Below are 21,119 nucleotides of genomic sequence, written 5' to 3' on the forward strand. Positions count from 1 at the left end.
TGAGTAGGTAATACTAACTTTTTTTAATTGAGCACTACTTATTTTCAATTATTGACCACATATACTGATTTTCTGGTTCTGTTTACAAACTCACTTTAAACTGAAAGTTACTCTACAAGAAATATTCAAATCTATGTAAGATTTCTATTAAAAAGAGTGAGATGAGAAAAACTTAAGAGGTATCACATCATTTATATTTCTTGTAAAACAACTGACAAAATAAAAGATTACATTAAATCTTTAAAGAACAGCGTTACAAAGTTAACAAGTCAACAACAAATCGTTTATTTCAACAAATATTTTTTTAAGGTGAGTAAGGACGGTTTCAGAGTTTTTTTTGTCTTCCAGACACATAAAAAGGTTCTGTATGAGAAGGTGTGCGTGAGTTTTTTGGGATATTCTAAATTGACAGCATATGTCAGGCCAAACAACAACATAAATGCCTCAGAAATCCTCTGCACCCAATTCAAAGATGTTCTCGCAGCTGAAGGGGTCGGGGCCCGATGTAAGGAGAGCAACAGGAGCATCATCAAAATCTGGCTCCTACTCCTCCTGCAAAACACCATCAATACAATTACCAGGAGAGTTTCAATGGAAACACTTACAAAAAAAATGGCAATTGTGGTGTCCGATCACAAATTACCGCGAGGTACCAGAAAATGTCGAAGTGGAGACAGCCGATTGTAGAGTATTTCAGTAAGGTTTATTGCAGATCTTAAACCACAATAAGAGAATGAATTCGAAGACGCTCTGCCAAAAATATCTCCCGCTTAGGCATTTAAACTTAACATGACACTCCCCCTAACGCCTCAACTGGCTGACTGCTCAACCAATGAAACCTATGACCTCCCCGTTGACTCCACCAATCAGAAACCTATCATAGTACCTCGAAGACCCACCCTTTATTTATCGTATGACAAAGCAGCCCCGTCTTCCCAAAATAATATTCCTAACTCCTTTGTTTTATACTGAATTAGATAAACCCATACTAAACCTACTTATTTACTACTAACATTCCTACATAATTCCCCCCTTTGTGTCTGATCAGACACACTAACCAATGTCCCCATAACTATCATGCACACACTATCAATTTACTACTTGATAAAGCAAACACATTTGACATCCTGTACATCAAAACTAGTTACCATTATGTTAAACATACATTCTGTAAGGTCTGTGTTCTGTCCGTGTTTAATTTCTGTGTTTGTCTCCCTTGTGTGGTCACATGTTTGTTCCCATGTCTAGTCCTCGTGCTTCCTTGTTCCCGCCATGTGCTTTCCCTATGTTTGTTTGTCTATGCCATGTGCCCTCTTGTTGTTGTCCGTGTCTCCACCCCTCACCTGTTCCCAATCTCCCGGTTTGTGTGTATCATTGGTTTCACCTGTGTCCTGTTAATTCCCCTTGTTTAGTCCACCTGTGTCTTTGTCTGCCCCGCCTTGATTGTTTTCACCTGTCCCTCGTTATCTGTTGCCTGTGTGTGTGTATATATAGTCCTTGTTTTCTTGTTTCTCGTGGCGTCTTCGTAAATTGTTGTTTCGTGGTATGTTCCTTGTTTTTCCCGCTGTTCCCCGTGTTCTTAGCGCTTTTCTCCTTGTTTAAGTGATTACTCGTGCTTCTGACCTCTGCCTGCCCTACAACTATTCTCCTGCCTATTCCCTGTTTGGTTTTGTTTGCAATTGTTGGACTGCCTACCTGTGTACCGAACCCGGCTAGTAAAACGTTTCACCCTTTAAATCTACCCCTGTGCTGAGTCGTGCTATTGAGTCCTGCACAACACCCACCAGTCGTAACACATTCCATCTAACCCAAATATTACTACCCCCATATCACACAAAACAGTCTCACTAGGGTGGTCCTAGATGAGCACACAGTAATATTTACAATTTTGTACATTTGATACAGTTTTCATATCCTTTATTATCATTGAATGTAACCATTTTTGTGTCCATGTTCTGGTGTTCCTGAATCCTGAGGTGCAACGCCCTTTACCTCACAGATGGGAGCAAAAACCTTCTTATTTTAAGGTGAAAACTGAACCCACTGCCCTGTCCAGTACAGCGACACCTGCATTCCGCAGGCTGCGAGTAGCAACCCTGCACCTCTGAACACCAGAGTCCAACTGTATCATTGTGTAGAAAGTTCCATAGAAAACATCTCCCCATCATTCCATATTCAAATCGACAGCAGACAACACTGTTGAGTCTAATTTTTCTTGAGGTGTCTTGGGCCTAATTCAACAAAACACCAAGGTATGAAGGTGCCCACTTGAAGTCCAGAGACGTATTCACAAGGGGTGGGTTGTTGAGGCTGGTGAGGGAATCGTGTATGGTTCCGTTATAACATAAACCTTTAGTGTTTGTCGTCTCTGTTTCTCAGTGCGCTGGTTCTGGTGTATCTTTCTTCTGCTATTGTAACACAGTGTTTGTGTGGTTCCTTTGGACACCTACAAGGTGACCCAGGTTCACATCCCAGTTTCTATCCTTAACCCTAGTCTGTATTTATCACCAGGGCCCTACCCTTACTCTAACTGGGGTTCATACCCAGTTTCTACCCTTACCCTAATCTGGGTTTGTACCCCTGAGGAAGCCCCCCCCCACACACACACACACACCCTTACCCTGGGTAACCTGTGGCATGCCATAGCAGAGTGTGTTCTTTGATATAGGTACAGGACAGAGGGCTGTTTAGATGAAGAGTTATGCATCTGATGTTGAGAGTTAGAGTGAGGCCCCCTGATTACTAGCACAAGGAATGTTACATCTATCTCTGTGTCCAACTGGGAATACTCCTCTGGATGTATTGTGAGATGCAGCTAAGGAATCATCTGCATTTTGCAACACCTACAACAAGCAGATGGTGGTCAGGATTAATGACTGGAGTACTTGATCTCAGACCTCAAAATATGTATCACAATGAAGACAGTGGCTACCCACCCCACACTATGATGATGTATTTGTGTCACGTTCTTATTTCCCCAAGAACACAATAGGGGTAAGGCCATCACTTACCCTATGGTCAAACACTGACCTTGTGATCAAGTAAAATGTTCACAAACTAAAAAAGTTCAAATAATTGCAGAACTCTCTGGGCCTCATATTAACAGTTTGCAGTTGCCTGTGTGTGATTAACTCATGTTAATATGTGTGAATATGAACTTGTGAACATAAACTCGTTAATATGAAGCTGCACAGGCACCCTGAGGGGTAACCATAGCAACCCAGAAACGCAATGTTCGCTGAAAAGTTGCATTTCCCAAAATCAGCTCACCAATAAAAGACAGTCTTGAATTCAAAGTGATCACAACTTTTAATGTGGACGGAAGGGCTAAACGGAGAAATATGTATGAGTTTCTATATTTACCTGGGTTAGTTTGCTGTAACCTTGTGAACCAAAAGCTCTCATTTTAATTTTAGCTCATCATCCATGGTGGAACACGTAGGCTCTTTCTTCCCTATTTTAGCGGAGTAACACTAATGGGCGGTGTAAGGCGCAGATGACGCGACGATGTTCTTGTTTGATAAATAGGATGCAAAATACCGCGCGTTATTTGCGGTTTGGCAAAGGCGCAGATTAAGCTGCGGTCGCAATGTTAGTAAATGAGGCCCTCTGTCTCTAGCTCAATCTATCTGTGTGTTACTTAGAACTGTGTTCTTATCTTGCCAAATTGGTAAATATTTGAATTTGTTTCTGAATGGGTGTGGTTCTTTCTCTCGTGTGTGTGTAACTTAGATTATTAGGTACCACTTAGTCTGCATATGCGCAAGAGCATGTTTAGACCACTGGTGATAAGAAGGGTCGAACTATGCATCTTCCGACCTTGTGCAAAAACTGCTGTCCCTGCTGACAAATTGTTTTGGCGCCAGAGAACGCTAAACTTCTATCTATATAAACCTTGTGCGATGTGTTTAATATTGCTTCTCTCTCGTCTGCTGCAGGCTGGGAGTAGCCTAAGCTCACGCTCCCTCTCTCTCTGAGATAGGGCCCGTGCTTCTCTCTGACCTGCCAGGACGTGGGTGAGCCCAACGAGCTTGTTGTTGTTGTCTAATAAATATACTTATATGCAACACCGGAGTCCTGAGGTAACTTGGGTGAATTTCCACCTATCAAGTGCTTCACCAAACAACAAGGCAACATGGACGCAATAACAGACATAAACTAACTACTTCATGAGTGTGTTATTACCTACTGTAGGAGAGTACTGGGGACTGGCTACACACACATTAGCTACTGTAGGAGAATACTGGGGGCTGGCTACACACACATTAGCTACTGTAGGAGAATACTGGAGACTGGCTACACACACATTAGCTACTGTAGGAGAATACTGGAGACTGGCCAGACACACTACTGAACTACTTGGGGAGCATTTAGTGTGCACCTCATGACCCATTCACACCAACACATGGGGTTATAATGTTAATGTAAATTGAGCTGATCTCTCTTCACATCTCATGAAGAGACAGTGGTCAGCATCTCTGATGCATTTCTCTCTTATTAAGCAAACAGAAGCTGGAGAGGCCTGAGGTCACCTGAAATAAGTGTGTGATTTCCAACTATACTGATTAGAACTAAGAGGAGAATAATACCACCACCTCTGACTGACTGGACTATTCCTGTAGAGTAAGACCTAGATCAACCACACAAGCACACTGAACTACCAGATCAGGACATCTTCATAAAACACGGAATATTAAGCACATAACAAGCACAGCTGCCAAACTGTGTCATCCCAGTCTCTGGAGATGCAGGTAAATCTGCGATTTTTTGACACATCCACACATTGTAGTCTGAGATCAGTGAAGTCAGCAGTGGGGCCATCACCAGAGTGGCACATCAATGAGCACCATAAACTGCAGCTCTTCCTCTTCTTCAAGGGGATGAAGATGTTTGTCTGGCAGTGAGATATGATTTATGCTGACAAAACATCACCTTGGACAATAACCTGAACTGGCTGTAGGAATCCCCCTTTGTCAGCTAGCAATGATTGATGAATCTGATTTCCTGGTCATAAATAATAAATCACCATTACAGTTACATAGAAAAAACAGAACCTACTCTTGAGGACATGACCTGGCTGTGGGAATTCCCCTTTGCCAGCTAGCTCTCTTATTTCCTGGTCATGTCACAAAGCATCCACACAAACAGACCAGCAAAAAAATCATAAACTGCAGCTCCTTTTGATGTTGAGATTTGATTCATGCTGACATTCTGACCAATAATACAACCCTGACCCTGGACTACTTAAAAAAAAAGATAAACATAAACTAGACCTTTCATCTGCCTCGTTTACGAGTCTGTTTGTTTGATGAATATTTGCACGTCCCAATGACATCACTTGGTAACATGCAACCAGGTGATATATTTGAGAGCAAGAACATTCCTGTCTGTCGCATGTTTGGCCAAGGATTATCTCAACCCGTCAAGAATATCACTATATGGCGTAATAATGTGTGTTAATTGATGCCACAGTTCTGGTTTGGGTGTGGGGGTTGTAGGCTTTGTTTACTGAGTCCCCTTACTGCTGAAACCCGTACAGACAGACAGACAGACAGACAGAGAGAATGCTCACAAACATCCTGGTCATTTACATGTGGACAACACACACCTGCAAGCCCTTTAGCTCTGGACAACACAAAAGTAACACACAAGTCCTTACGTCCTAAGGTTTTGCTTTTGTGAACTCAAGTATGTCCTGGTCTCATATTCAGGTTAATATTAAACCTGTGTCTTCCAGACTGTAGTTCTGATTAATCATAAACATGGCCATGGAATGCTACTGCTGCTATGGAAACGGTGTGTGGGAGCACGTCAGAAGAAGCTGACCTCTCGCTCCAGATAAGACTAAGAGAGACCATCATGCAGCCTAATAAAGTACATCACACATCAATGTCTATCAATGTCTATAGGTCAGTGGATGTTTTAATGCTGAAAGGCTTTATGGGGTGAAATGACATATATATCTCCCCTCTATGACCTCACAGACCTATGGGCTGCCTCTGACTGTAGCAGGGTTGGATATGGGTCACTGAATTTCCCCACTAAAGCCGTTTCCCTGTTAAGTTTGTAATTCGTGGGTGTGGTGTGTAGTTTCTGCACGTGTTAGGGTTTTCACGTTCTGGTATCACTGGTGTATAATCTTGGGAACCGTAGATCATTACTGTTGGTGTGATGAATAACTACATAACTCAAGGACATCACTGGGTAATATGTAGCCAGGTCACAGAATATATATTTGACTGAAAGAACAAGCAGCAGATGAGAAGAGAGAAGAATCATCCGGTATCAGCATGAAGACTTCTGGAGCTCTACTGGTGCTGCTGTGCTGCTGTTTGGCTGAGACGCAGCTCAGAGGAGAGACCATCAGTGAAAATGACATCACTCACCAGGGCCACTATGGTGAAGCAGAGACCAGAGAGAATGAGGTTATGGGTGCAGCACAGAGAACTGAAGCTGCTGCCACAGCCTCCACCCAACAAACCTGCCAGCCTGACATCCTCACTGTGCTGACAGAGATGAGCGCACAGATAGCAGCGCAGAGAGTGGAGCTCAGATACACTGAGACAAAAATGGAGGCCATGGAGACCAGACTGAGAGCCAGTGAGGATGAAATAATGAATCTGCAGAAAAGGAATGAAGGTAAATAAGATGTTCTATCCACCCCATACACCTCCCTCAGACTGTAGAATAGCAGAACGGGGAGGTCAGATACACTAAGACAGAGGTTCTCAAACTTTTTAGGGCCAGGGACCCCTCAAAGGGTAGAACATTTTTCGAGGACCCCCTCATAATCGCATCCCAAATTAAACCATATAGGCTTATAGCTATTTGTAATGTTATATGCTTTTGGACTCTTTTACTGTAAAATCATATAGTACTAATACAAGAGTTTTAGATAATCATTGTACTACATTTGCATTACTTGACAGTATGTAGGATAGATTTGTAAATTATCACGGTACACAAGGAGAAGAGAAGAGAAGAAGAAGAATCGTCTAGTTTCAGCATGAAGACTTCTGGAGCTCTACTGGTGCTGCTGTGCTGCTGTTTGGCTGAGACGCAGATCAGAGGAGAGACCATCAATGAAAAGGACATCACTCACCAGGGTCACTATGGTGAAGCAGAGACCAGAGAGAATGAGGTTATGGGTGCAGCAGAGACAACTGAAGCTGCTGCCACAGCCTCCATCCAACAAACCTGCCATTCTGACATTCACAGTGTCCTGAGAGAGATTAGCGCATTGATGGCGGAACAGAGAGTGGAGCTCAGATACACTAAGACACAAATAGAGGCCATGGAGACCAGATTGAGAGCCAGTGAGAATAAAGCAGAGACCGTGGAGACCAGACTGAGAGCCAGTGAGAATAAAGCAGAGACTTTGGAGACAAGACTGAGAGCCAGTGAGGATGAAATAATGAATCTGCAGAAAAGGAATCAAGGTAAATAAAATGTTCTATCCTCCCCATACACCTCCCTCAGACTGTAGAGGAGCAGAACGGACATTATTAGTCTATTAGACAATAAATATGTGTGTTTGAAAATATCTGTATGTGTCAATGTGCTGTTACAAATTTACATTGACACTAATAATTAGTCTGTTACTGGGCTTACTAAAACATCTTATCTTCCTATATGTAATTTGATCCTGCACTTCTGTAAATTAAACTACTCTATTAAGCCCAGTAACAGACTAACTATGAGGCTGAGGCTTTGGGTGCATGTCTGTTCATGTTAAAGTGTCGAGTATACATTGGCAATTGGTGTTACACTCACATTGCGTCAATGGTTATGTACTCTTTTACTTTACCTGACACTTTTAGCAGACTTGCTTTTGATATTGGGTGATTAGAGAGAACTTTGAAACTCTGATCTTGAATCAGCTTTTATCTTTGCTATTTTCTACACTCTGCATGTATGACACATTTAACTGGTTTCATACACATTGAGACCAAACTGAGACCCCGTAAATTAATCTGTGCATCTGTGTTTTAAATGTGTTGCTGTTCATAGCCCATGAAGAACTTTACCTTTTTTGTCTCCAGAGAGAAAAGTGTCTTTTTCAGTCTCACTGGAAACAAACACACACAGATACACAGGACCCTTCAATGCTGGAACAACCCTGGTCTACAAACACATTATTACCAACATTGGCAATGTGTACAGCTCCACCACAGGTGAATGTCCATGTCATTTTACCACATCAGATGTGTAAAGCCTTTCATCCGTAGTGTGTGTGTGTGTGTGTGTGACCTGCTGTTCTTCTCTCACTCAGGGTTCTTCACAGCTCCGGTGAAGGGAGTGTATGACTTCAGTTTTTACGTCTTAGGGGAAGGCAGCACTATTGCTGTGGGAGCATTTCTCCGCAGGAATCGGCAGAACCTCGTGATGGCGTACACCAGTCTAGGCAGTGGTTGGATGAACACATCTAATGGTGTTAGTGTGCTGTTGGAGGTGGGAGATGTGGTGGATGTTTCCCTGCCTGCCAATCATAGGATATTAGATAATGCAAACCATCACAGCACCTTCAGAGGTCACCTGCTGTTCCACGTCTAACAGACACTGCAGTCATTCAGCTGACTAATTAGGAAGTGTGTTACCTGTATTACCAAAAGGGATAAAACACAAACACACACACACACACACACACACACACACACACACACACACACACACACACACACACACACACACACACACACACATTGTCCACACCTGCTTGCTAGCTGTGTTCAGTGCTTACTTTTCATTGTGCCTAGCACATGACACATTGAATTTCTGTGTCAAACCCCATTATAAGGCTTTTGAATGCAGGATGTTATCTGTTCAATATTAATCAATTGTGAATTAGTCCTCAGAACAGCTGAGAGGAATGTATACATTTAACATGAGGCAGATTTCATAACTCATCACACACTAGCGGATCTTTTTGCATGAAATGTACATGTAATGACCAATAAATAAATGTTTTGAACAACTGTCAGTTCTATGTCAAGGGTCTCTAGGGTAGGCAAGAAAAGGCTGCATAGAGACAAATATTCAGTGGCTTGTAATTTATTCACCCACCACCTGGGGGTTTAGAGTATGCAAAAAGTAAGAAGGAAAAAAAGAAGCAAAAAGACTGATAGAATAAATTGAACAAAAAAGATAGGGCCTCCTAACAACTACAACCCTTTTATCAGGTAGCTGAACCCACCCAGGGCCGGCCCTAGCACATTTGGCGCTCTAGGCAAGCTTCACTCCTGGCGCCCCCCCACGAAAAAAAAACACTTTTATTTTTCCAAACTATTTTCCGCGAAAACGGAATTGCAACTTTCAGACGGTATTTTGCACTGTTAGGCTGCATTTCTTTCAAATACACGCAACAACGATCGCAACGATGAACAAACAACAAAATCACTGAGAAAATGTCACGTCTGTGCTGAACTTCGCTCCGGCCACGCCCCCCTGTTCAACGGTTGATGCACACACACACACACACCACTACAGCCTGTCACATTCACTCGCTCATCTTCCCAATCGCCTGCAAATAATGTTTTTTTAGTCTTCTGTTCTGTTGATGGCTGGCAAACAACAATCTTAGAAGGTCTGGGTCACTTGTGGCACATATTATTCACTCATTTTAAGCCATCAATCTACCTCAGGGTGAACGAAAATAGCAATATTGTAGTTATTACCCATTTTGGTATATTTGGGCAGTCTGACATACTTTTTTCATTCCAAGATGCATAGCTCTTGATTAGTTGAATCATGTCTAATTAAACTGGCTAGCTCTCTACACCAAAACTAACGTTGTTATAATTACTCAAATTTCAATTTCATGACATCGAAAATGACGCAAATTGCGGTACAGCTGAACTTGCGCTATGTTTTGCTGAAGATAGCCTGATGTTTCAACTGAATGGCAATAACAAGGAACGTCACACGTCACTGGCTAGCTAGCGTTAGCTAACTAGCAAGATTACATACAATCCATTCGCTAAAGTTGACCATACAACACTTGGATTTTTACCAGTATTACTCACTTGTTGACAAGTTGCCGTGTTTGTCTTCCTTAATGGGTGCAACGGATACGATATTTGTAGTGTTGTTGCACTGGCTATTGGCTTTATATGTGCGCCCCTTTTTTGTATAATGTAGAATAAATGGACATATCATTTTTGATATACCCGCCTCTGTAAAATCCTTAAAGAACTATGTGACAGGGAGTAGGAAAACTTTCAATGATAAGGTACATCTTTTCTTCTTAACTCCACTAAAGTGCCCGGGGCAATTCACGCATTTATGAACGTTTTCTTATCTGGAATTCATTCTAGGCTAAGAACAGGATTTAAGGATTTACCTTTCTCCTTGGTATGTCTCTCTTCTTCTTCCTTTCTTTTCTTCTTAAATTGTGCCCCAGATGGCTTTTGCCTCTTCATTATTTCGTTCTTCAAAGTTTCTTGAACACACACACACACTCTAACCAAACGCCTCACTGTGCTAGCATGTTCTGACAACACGAAGGAGGTACGTACCCCTTCCGTTTTCGATTTTTTGGCTCCTTTTACCCTAATGTTAGATTTATTTATTTAATGTCAATATATTGGTTGGAGATATACAAGGGGGCGCCCCCCTCTGAGTGGCGCTGTCCTGGCAAAAAGTTACCGGGCACTAAAAAGAGCCCGGGTGATGTAATATTGGCCTTCGAACGACTCTTTGAGTGACAGTTGCTATACCAACGCTAGTATTACTTAACCCGGACACTACGTAACCCGGACACTTTTTGGTCATTCTCAAGAGTCGTTCGAAAGCTATCAGCTACTTGTTAGTCGCTTAATATTGTGCCTAAAACTATGAAGTATTTCGTTTTAGAAACACCTGCAGTCAATTTGCAGTCAATACTACTTTTTTAATCGCTATATATTGTGGCTAGACAAATTTTTCCCCGGTAAATAAAGTGTTCCATTTCAGCCGTTAACATCATCATTTGTATTTCAATTGAAATTGTTTAGAGTAGAAATAGTTTTTATAAAAAGGAGAAAATGGAGAAGGAGAAAATAGTGATATACGGTGCTTGTTTATTTACCTTTTTAGCAAGCCAGTCAGTTAATTTGCTAACATCTTAAATAATATATGGTGCTTGTTCATCTACCTTTTTAGCAGGCCAGCCAGTTAATTTGCTAACATCTTAAATAATATATGGTACGGTGCTTGTTCATATACCTTTTAAGCAAGCCAGCCAGTTAATATAAGAACATCTTAAAAAATAAACGGTGCTTGTTCATCGACCTTTTTAGCAAGCCAGCCAGTTAATTTGCTAACATCTTAAATAATATACAGTGCTTGCTCATCTACCTTTTTAGCGAGCCAGCCAGTTAATTAGCTAACATCTTAAATAATTTAAGATCTACCATTATTTGTTGATATAGGCCTATTTAGAAAGACTTGGGAGAGTTCATACTAGCTTGCTAGCTATACACTAAGCTAAATAAATATCTCGTAATGTGCCCTTGTGACTTAGCTACATCCTACCCTTTAGCGATTAGCAATTCCTACCGTTGTGCTCTATAGTTAAAGGTGGTGCAAACAATTCCCTGTTTTGTGAAAATTTAATTATGTGTGCTGTCAGATATGTCTATTAATCACACCACATTAAGGACCTTCTTATAGCAGCCAACGGAGGAATTGCTAATCGTGAGATGCTAGCGAAACCGGTCGAAATTGGCTTACTTTGACACTATAACAAACTAGTGAGTCAACAACTTTCCTAACACAGTCAAACATCAAGCACATGGTTGTTTTGCTTGGTTTATTGCAGGTAAAATACAGGCAAGCTGGTCTCAGGTAGCGAAGTATAATGCGAGATGCTCTGGGGTAAATCGCGTTATTGAGGTATTTAATGCAGCGCCAGTCTGACTTCCAAAAAGACCCATGGTGACGTAATGCTAACGTTGGTATAGCAACTGTCACTCAAGAGATGTTCGAAAACCAATATTACGTCACCCGGGCTCTTTTAGGCGCCCGGTCACTTTTTGCCATGACAGCGCCCTAGGCGACCGCCTATACCGCTTGTAGGAAAGACAGCCCCTGCGTGAGTGAAATGTTTGATGCGGATTCACATCTACATATAACAGCCAAGTTAAACCACTTCAGATTGTGACATAGTGTTTTACAATAATTAATGTAAATGTCACTGTTGCTGATGAAAGTACAAAAAATAAAGTATGTTGCGTGCGCCATTAGGACGCGGTGAAGACGCGCCCCCTACTGTTAAAAGGCTGGAGTTGCATTGTGCTGGCATAAAGCAGTTACCCCTTTTTTAATCAACAAATAATACTCTGTGATGCACAACACACACATACGACATTAAACACACTTCCACAAAGCACATCATATGGGAGAGAGCGGGGCAAGATTTGCCATTTTTCACTCACCTCTAGTTAAGGGAATATGAGACTGGAATAAAACAGAAATGTGACAGTGTGAATGACTCAAATAGACACACAATATGGCGTCCTGTAAAAAAAGTAAAAAGTGGTCTTAACATGACCCATGTAATGGAGACCAGTCTGATAGCCAATGAGGATGAAATGAACAATGAGCCTCATTCTCGAACATTTTCTGAAGTTTCTTCTGAAATGTTTCTTACGGGCTTTGGAAAAAGACATCCGACAAATTCATGAACGCTTGAAAATGTTTTCCTATGCAGCAGAAGTGTTCTGAGCTGTGCTCCACCAGAAGAGTTTTCTTAAATTGAAAGCGCGTTCTCGTGCTCCTGAATTTGCAGACATACACGCCTTGCCAGCTCCTTATAAGGGCACGCAACCGTAGTGACGTGTGCAGTCGGAATCGACCGAATCTACACGAAAGCAACTCGTAAACGAGTCATGTCAAAGCGGAAAGTGAGCACCGTCGAGTAAACGCAGATCTAACTTCAACGGTGCAGAGGTGGACCGTTGCAGGATGTAGATGTGTCCATTCTATTCCACAATAGCTATATCAACGTGATTGAGTTTAGTGCTTATTTATTTATTCACTTACATTTGCAGTGTTCGTGTACATTCACATTTAAATTTAGTCATTTAGCAGACGCTTTTGTCCAAAGCGACGTACAAGGGAGAGAACAGTCAAGCTACGAGCAATAGAGACCTAGTGTAACAATAAATAGGCTACTACTTTACATAAGAAACAGAAAAACGAAATAGAAAATAAAAACGAAGTGCAGGAATGTAACTGCTGTAAGTGCAAGTTAAGCACTAGTCGAAGTGCCAGTTAGGAAGGGAGGGGCTCTCTGAAGAGTTGGGTCTTCAAAAGCTTCTTAAAGGTAGAGAGGGACGCCCCTGCTCTGGTAGTGCTAGGTAGTTCGTTCCACCAACGTGGAACTACAAATGAAAATTCTGGATTGGCGTACTTTCACAGACGGCAGTGCCAAACGACGCTCACTAGAGGAGCGCAGCATTCTGGTGTAGTCCTTTTATTTATTTTATGACATCACGGTGCCTCGGAGAATCATGACTATACATTTGAATCCGAGGATGTCTGTAGAGCTGATGTGAACGCAATCACCAACGATTTCTCACAAATTCATTAACACTTCTAACACGGAGAGTTTTCTTAAATGCGATTCCTCAAAAAACCACAAGATGGCCCACGGGGGCAAATTTACATTGACACTGTTAATTAATTTTTATAATAGTATAAAACGTAGTTACTGAGCTAACTAAAACATCTTATCTTCCTACATACCATTTAATCCTGCACTTCCATCACTTAAGCTACTCTATTAAGCCCAGTAACAGACTAACCATGAGGCTGAGGCTTTGGGTGCATGTCAGTTCATGTAAACGTGTCTAGTATACATTGACAATTGGTGTGGTACAGTCCCTCTGCATAAAGTGACATATAACCCACAAGAATGCACAAAGACACACACACACACACACACACACTCACACTACTCACATCAGCCAACACTTAATATGAAGTGATGCACAGGAAAAAGGCCTCAGTAAAAGAATGCATGTTCCTTTTGTGTTCAGACAGGGTTTCTATAGGTTTCAATAAGTTCAATTTAAGACTTTTTAATACTCAGGACTCTTCAGGGCTGGAAAACCTCTGGTCTACAAACAGATTTTCTCCAGCATTGGTATTGTGCACAGTGCCAACACAAGTAAAGGCCCATGCCATTTTAAACCTGTGGTGTCTGTGCAGAACATTCATTTATTGGTGCAGGATGTTCGCTTCTATTATTTCAGTTCAAATCATACCACAAAGTACATACACATCATTTTACATAAGGAAAGAACCAGTTCTTTGACACAACATAGAGAGATTATAATGTCATTATACATTTTATAAATAATTATAATTATATGAAAATCCCTTCAAAATGAATGGCTACAAGTTGTTTGAATCATCAAAAAATCCAATCAGAATTGGTTTAGGGAGTTGGCACATGAGTTACAGGTTGTGGTCATTGTGCCATAAGTTCCAGTTTTTGAATGTAATCAATCGAGAAAAACTGTAGAAACATAAAGTGTGATTTGTCTCTCTCTGCTGTTAGGAATCAGTAGCTCACATTCAACAAACCCAAAGCAGACAGGCAGCCATCTTGCTTATTCTAGCCATTTATCATTTCAGTCATGTAAAGGGGTGCAAGTATTCTGAGTATTCTGTGGCAAAGCAAATACAGTTTTTCTCGATTGATTACATTCAAAAACTGGAACTTATGGCACAATGACCACAACCTGTAACTCATGTGCCAACTCCCTAAACCAATTCTGCTAAACTATAAGCACAATTATGTGCTTTAGACACAGATTTCAATTGTTAACCGCACTTTCTTCAACTCACAACACACAATTATCTGCTTTAGACACAAATTTCAATTGTTAACCACACTTTCTTCAAAACACTAAACACCATCCTCTCTACTTTGCACACTTCATCAATGCCAAAACCTCCTTGTGTTCAGACAGAACACACTGCTATTTAATTGGCAAAACTTCCATTTCCAAGGCTGTTGTGCAATTTGAAATCAAAGCTTTAGCAATATGATGGCCACAGGTTAGCTCCTGGTTTGGAGAACAATTGATGGCAACATTGAAGTGAGAGGTGATCAGAAAGGCAGAGGAGTGAGAGTAAGAGGAGGAGGAGGAGGAGGAGGAAGAGGATGAAGAGAAAGAGCAAGAAGGAGAGCCATTATCTCTGATGAGATTCGGGCCACTGTGGTCAACCCTGTGGTCAACCATGGTTTGACCATGCAGGAGGCTGGCCAGAGGGTTCAACCAAATATAAGCCGCTTCTCAGTTGCATCCATTCTCTGGACATTCAGAAGAGGGAATAGGTAAGAAACACTACTATGACAGGAAAACACTAGTTTGAATGCCTTATCAGGAGCATAGTATTCTTGTATTTTCCATTGTACTGTATCTGTAAAATTACGTAAACAAATACAAAGTGCAACCATTGATGACCAATACTAATTCCTAAACATCAATACAGTGAGCCTAGCCACAGTGGACTGTGTTCTAAGGCGGAACACCTTGAGAATAAAGCAGGTGTACAGGGTGCCTTTTGTCAGAAACTCCGACAGTCAAACAGTTATGCTATGACTATGTGCAAGTAAGTCATATACATTTCCACAACTGATTGCGTCCTATCAGCACTGACACATTACTGTACTGTATTGCAATCCAATCCAATGTTACAGTTTTTCTCGATTGCTTACACACATGAAGCATGCCTCGTTTTCTCAAAACTCTAAACACAAATCCCTAAACCACTCACACAAAATGCAACAACATTCACAACACTGTGTAGGTCTATTTCTGATAGCACATTGTCAATATTGTCTTGAGCTAGAACAGGATGCAGTAGTTTGTCCTTTTTTATTTTACATTTTTCTTTCTTTTTTTTGTTGACTGTACTGGCCTATATCCTATTGTTTGTTCTATGCAAATCATTTACACATTCATTTGTGTTTGCTGTGATGTATAGGCTACAGCACTTTTGGAAAAAATAAAGACATATTTTAGTTGTTACTGTTGTGACGACCCTGCCTCTTTTGGTTGCTGGGCTGGCGGTTTGTCTGTCTGTGTGTTTGTCTTGCAGATGCCCAGCAGGTGTGTTCAGCTCATCAGTGGATTGGGAACACCTGGGACCGGTACTATAAGAGCACATCCCACTGGTTCCAAAGGAGATTGAAGGAGATTCTGACAGAGCTTCAGACAGAGATTCGGAGAGAGACAAGGGAAACTTTGCTCCCTACGCTCTGCTCGTGCCATGTTCATCTTTGCGTACTTTTCACAATACAACACTCCATTTACTGACCTAGCATGCAGGCATACACGCTAACGCTTACTGACTCACTGACTGCCACACCTCACCGTAGCTTGGGCTGTTAGTGTCCTGGCTAACTGTAATAAATCCTTAGTGTTTTGGCTTTTAAACTCTGTGCACGTCTGTTATTTGTCATGTCTGTGAGCCGGACATGACACTGTATATTTGTGTGTTGTTTTATATTTGCGTAAAAACATTATACAGTTATATTTTACTAAAGGAGTAAGCGTATAGTAACATAATGTTCCTGATAAGGCCTTCATACTGGTGTTTTCCCATTTCATAGTAGTGTTTTCCATTGAGCACATCAGTGTTCAATCGATGCTTAGAATGTCTACTCATATAATGGGCTGTGTTTGTCATTAGAAAACAAAGTACCCTTTTGAGGTGACATAACACTGTTTTGAAAGCAAAGTTGCCTTTTGCAGGATGTATAAAGGGTTTTGCATTTTGTGTGAGTGGTTTTGGGATTTGTGTTTAGAGTTTTGAGGAAACGAGGCATGCTTTCAAAAAATGTGTGTTAGCAATCGAGAAAAACTGTAATATAATTCACCATCCAATTTAAAATCTTCCCCTTAATAGATACAGTATATGACTGAACTGATATTGATCAAAATATTGGTCTTGGTGTTTCTTCAGTGATGCCAAAGTAGAGGAACACTAATCCGGTTGCTTTTGGAGCTTAACTCACAGACACGCTCCAGTTTTCTGCTCCGGGGAGTTGCTTAAGGATTTCCACATTCATAAGAGCTATTGCAATTCACCAGCGTGACTGTAAAAGACTGGAATTGTCATGCTGAAACTTCTCATGGCAAAGAAGGCTGGATCTGTGCATTAACGAACCCCTTCTTTGAAATATGACAAAATGGGACACAAATGCACACAAACACACAGGCTCTCTTGCACTCTTTGAACGTCCATGAGAGTGAAATATTTGTGTTGTAAGTTAATTCATCAGAGATCAGTCAGTCTCAGGGTGCTAGGAATTTGCCCCAAAGTTGTTGTAGTTGTAATTTATCTACTCCTGCCTAGGGGCCTTAAAACTCGTATGCTGATCTGAGCTGCACACGCATGCAAACACAGATAAATTCACATTTACACACACACGCACACATAAACGTGCACACGCGCACGCGCACACACTCACACACAAACAAACACACACACACACACACACACACACACACACTACGAAGGTGAGACACTTATTGTGTTTGTATGTTTTATGTTTACTGTAAGCACCTATACACCAGAAAAAATTCCAGGTAGGTGTAAATCTACTTGGCAATAAATCCAATTCTGATTCTGATTCTGATTCCGATTTGTTAGTATAGAGAGTAAAACCAGTACAGCCACTGACCATAACAGGCTGTCCACACACATTCAGGGGAAACAGCAGGAGCTCAAAGCACCCAGAGTCACACACCTTGGCACCTGGGACGGGTTTGGCCTTGATGATCATTTTTACCACTGCAGAGGAGGAAACTCTGAACATCAATGGAGCCGCTCACAGAGATAGCCTATCTGTCAAGAGGTTCAGAGATCAGTATCAACACTTCTGCCCTTGGCCCCCGATACTGGGACAGGAACATGACCTCAGGATACTCATTTCACCAAACAACAAGGCAACATGAACGCAATAAAATTAATTATTGTATTACTTCATGAGTGTATTATTACCTACTGTAAGGAGGAGGATTGGGGACTGGTTACACACACATTAGCTACTGTAGGTGAATACTGGAGACTGGATACACACACTACTTAACTAGACTAGCGGCATATCAATGAGCACCATAAACTGCAGCTCATCCTCTTACTCAGGAGGTTGAAGATTTTGTCTGGCAGTGAGATATGATTTATGCTGACATAACATCAATAACACACAACACCAATAACAAACAACCAGTGGACTTTGAGCTGCTTTTTAGAAAACAAGACGGCACATTTACTACAACTCACGTGCACATCATTCATGATTCTGTTATGTGATGAAACATGACCTTAGGACATGGCTTGGTAATATGTAGCCAGGTCACAGAGTATATATTTGACTGAAAGAACAAGCAGCAGTTGAGAAGAGAGAAGAATCGTCTAGTTTCAGCATGAAGACTTCTGGAGTTCTACTGGTGCTGCTGTGCTGCTGTTTGGCTGAGACGCAGCACTCCTCTCCTTGTTTCCTACATGGTCACTGGGTGGGTCTGGGCAAGACTTTTAGTGTGACATAAAGTCTGTTTTTTTGCATTGTTATTTACTGATAATTTTCCTGGATGTCAAAGGACTTTTATACACTGTTAATATGTTTACCCGCATTTGCGGGCACTAGTTATGAAACCTACCTCCAAAGGCTTTGGCTGTATTCTGTACATAAACAATATTGTTAAGAACATTATCAAATGCATTTTCATTACTTATTCAGATATATTTGCACTGGTGTCCTTCTTATTTCTCCTTTCCCATTTTAGTTAATACTTGTTTTAATATTTGTGATCATTCTTGAATGAAAAATCTCTACTCACAGTCAAACACACATTCACACAAACACACACACACACACACAAACATATACACCAAAGCAAACACACATACACACCACACACACACACATTTTCTTGCGTGCTTTGAACTTCCTTGTGTCTGAATTCACCCCAGATCAGTCAGTCCATGCAGGTTCAAGAGGAATTTGTCCTAAATACCAGTCATGGTATGAAGATAACTGACTGCTCTTTTCACAGAAATGCAATATTATCAACTCTCGCCTCTCATTCCCATGAACAAAAATGGCACTACGTGCACTTCCTTCTGTTAAAATATGTTCTCATGTTCATACTGACAGCAGTGAACAGGAGGAACATCATTCAGGTAGTTGGAAGCTTTCCCACTGTATGGTTTCAAAGATACGGTAAAGGTCGCTAAGCATTTTATCACTCTTATATGCCCTTTCACACAGAGAGTGACAGGCCCCATGGCACCATTCTTTACCCACTCAAATCACACACTGAAAAATAAGGTTCCTTAAAGTCATTCACAAATACAAGAGGACAGCAAGATGAACACTCAATTTTGGACAAAGAAACCCCCAAGAGATGCAATATACTTTAATTTAAATGAAATGCTGACTCTCTAATAACGACTTGTAATCTCTTATAACATCAACATCGGCTCTTGTGGAAGTTATGTGGGTCTGGAGTGACGCTAGCAGTGAGAAACAGACAGAATGGAACACACTCCTCAATGGGTCCATCTGGGCAAGACTTTTAGTGTGACATAAAGTCAGGGTTCGTGCTCTTTGGTTGCTGGATCTGTGCCTACAGTTTGCTCTTAGTTAAACTCTGTTGTTTTGATTGGTTAATCAGATTTCAGGATTTGAGGGTCTATACGTATTCTGGTGAATCAGTTTTTTTTTTGCTTTGTTATCTACCAATTATTGTGCTGAATGTCAAAGGACTTTTATACATTGTTAGTATGTTTACATGCATTTGCAGTCACTAGTTATGAAACCTACCTCCAAAGGCTTTTTCTGTGTAATGTACATTATGTAAACAATATTGTTAAGTACATTATCAAATGCATTTTCATTAACTATTCAGATATATTTGTATCAGCTCACTGGTGTCCTTCTTATTTCTCCTTTCCCATTTGAGTTCATACTTGTTTTAATATTTGTGATCGTTGTTGAATGAAAAATCTCTACTCACAGTCAAACACACACACAGGGGCGGCCCTAGCACATTTGGCGCTCTAGGCGAGCTTCACTCCTGGCGCCCTCCCCCAATAAATAAAAAAAAATTCCCCCACGAAAACGGAATTGCAGCTTTCAAACGCTATTTTGCCCTGTAAGACTGCATTTCTTTCACATAAACACAACAACGATCGCGACGATGAACAAACATTAATTCACGAACAAATTACTGAGAAAATGTCACGCCTGTGCTGGACTACGCTCCGGCCACGCCCCCTGTTCAACTGTTTATGGACACACACCTCCACGTCATCTTCCCAATCGCCTGCAAATAATGTTTTCTTAGTCTTCTAAACGTGAATCTAAAATGATATAACAAAAGTATGTATTATCATAATTTGTTAAATGTAGCTATTATGTAGTTATTAAGCATTTAGGTGTATTTGGACAGCCTGACATTTTTTTATTCCAAGATGCTTAGCTCTTGATTAGTTGAATCATGTCTAATTAAACTGGCTAGCTCGCTCCACCAAAACTAAAGCTGTCCAAATGTGATTACTCAATTTTTTTATGACGCAAAATAACGCAAATTGCGGTACAGCTGAACTTGAACTGATGTTTCGGCAGTGAACAGGACGAACATTGTACAGGTAGTTGGAAACTTTCCCACTATATGGTTTCAAATATACGGTCAAGCTCCCTAAGCCTTTTATCACTCTTACATGCCCTTTCACACAGGGAGTGACAGGCCCCATGACACCATTCTTTACCCACTCAAATCACACACTAAAAAATAAGGTTCCTTAAAGTCATTCACAAATACAAGAGGTCAGCAAGATGAACACTCAATTGTGGACAAAAAAACGCAACGGATGCATTATACTTGAACTTACATGAAATGCTGACTCTCTAATAATGTCCTGTAATCTCTTATAACATCAGCATCGGCTCTTTTCAGCATATCAACTTTAAAAATGAGTGTTGGTTGTCTCTGACAAGCGTTTTTTTCAAGCGTGTCTAAAATAAAATAAAAATTGTAACACTATGTATTTATTTCCTGAGGTCAGCTATCTTACTAGCTAAAGTGTGAGATTTTCAATTCTAGTTCATGTCTTAT

At 40.9% G+C, this 21,119-nt stretch overlaps 2 protein-coding genes across 4 annotated transcripts in view; one reads left to right on the forward strand and one right to left on the reverse strand.

Annotated features, from left to right (window-relative positions):
• LOC116223095 overlaps positions 1 to 21,119 on the reverse strand; it is a 234,927-nt gene that overhangs the window by 15,674 nt on the left and 198,134 nt on the right. The gene's annotated exons all lie outside the window — the stretch shown is intronic.
• On the forward strand, positions 6,276 to 8,668 carry LOC116223225 (cerebellin-2-like). Of its 2 annotated transcripts, none has more exons than XM_042709604.1 (3): positions 6,276 to 6,639; positions 8,043 to 8,174; positions 8,273 to 8,663. In XM_042709604.1, the coding sequence occupies exons 1-3, from the start codon at positions 6,291 to 6,293 to the stop codon at positions 8,551 to 8,553; spliced, it is 762 nt and encodes a 253-aa protein (XP_042565538.1). In that variant the 5' UTR covers positions 6,276 to 6,290; the 3' UTR covers positions 8,554 to 8,663. The 2 variants fall into 2 exon arrangements, with proteins under 2 accessions (XP_042565538.1, XP_031435093.2); XM_031579233.2 differs by lacking the exon at positions 6,276 to 6,639 and adding an exon at positions 6,985 to 7,439 and having other exon boundaries at positions 8,273 to 8,668.

Source organism: Clupea harengus, chromosome 13 (assembly GCF_900700415.2).
Source record: "Clupea harengus chromosome 13, Ch_v2.0.2, whole genome shotgun sequence".
Taxonomy (NCBI): domain Eukaryota; kingdom Metazoa; phylum Chordata; class Actinopteri; order Clupeiformes; family Clupeidae; genus Clupea; species Clupea harengus.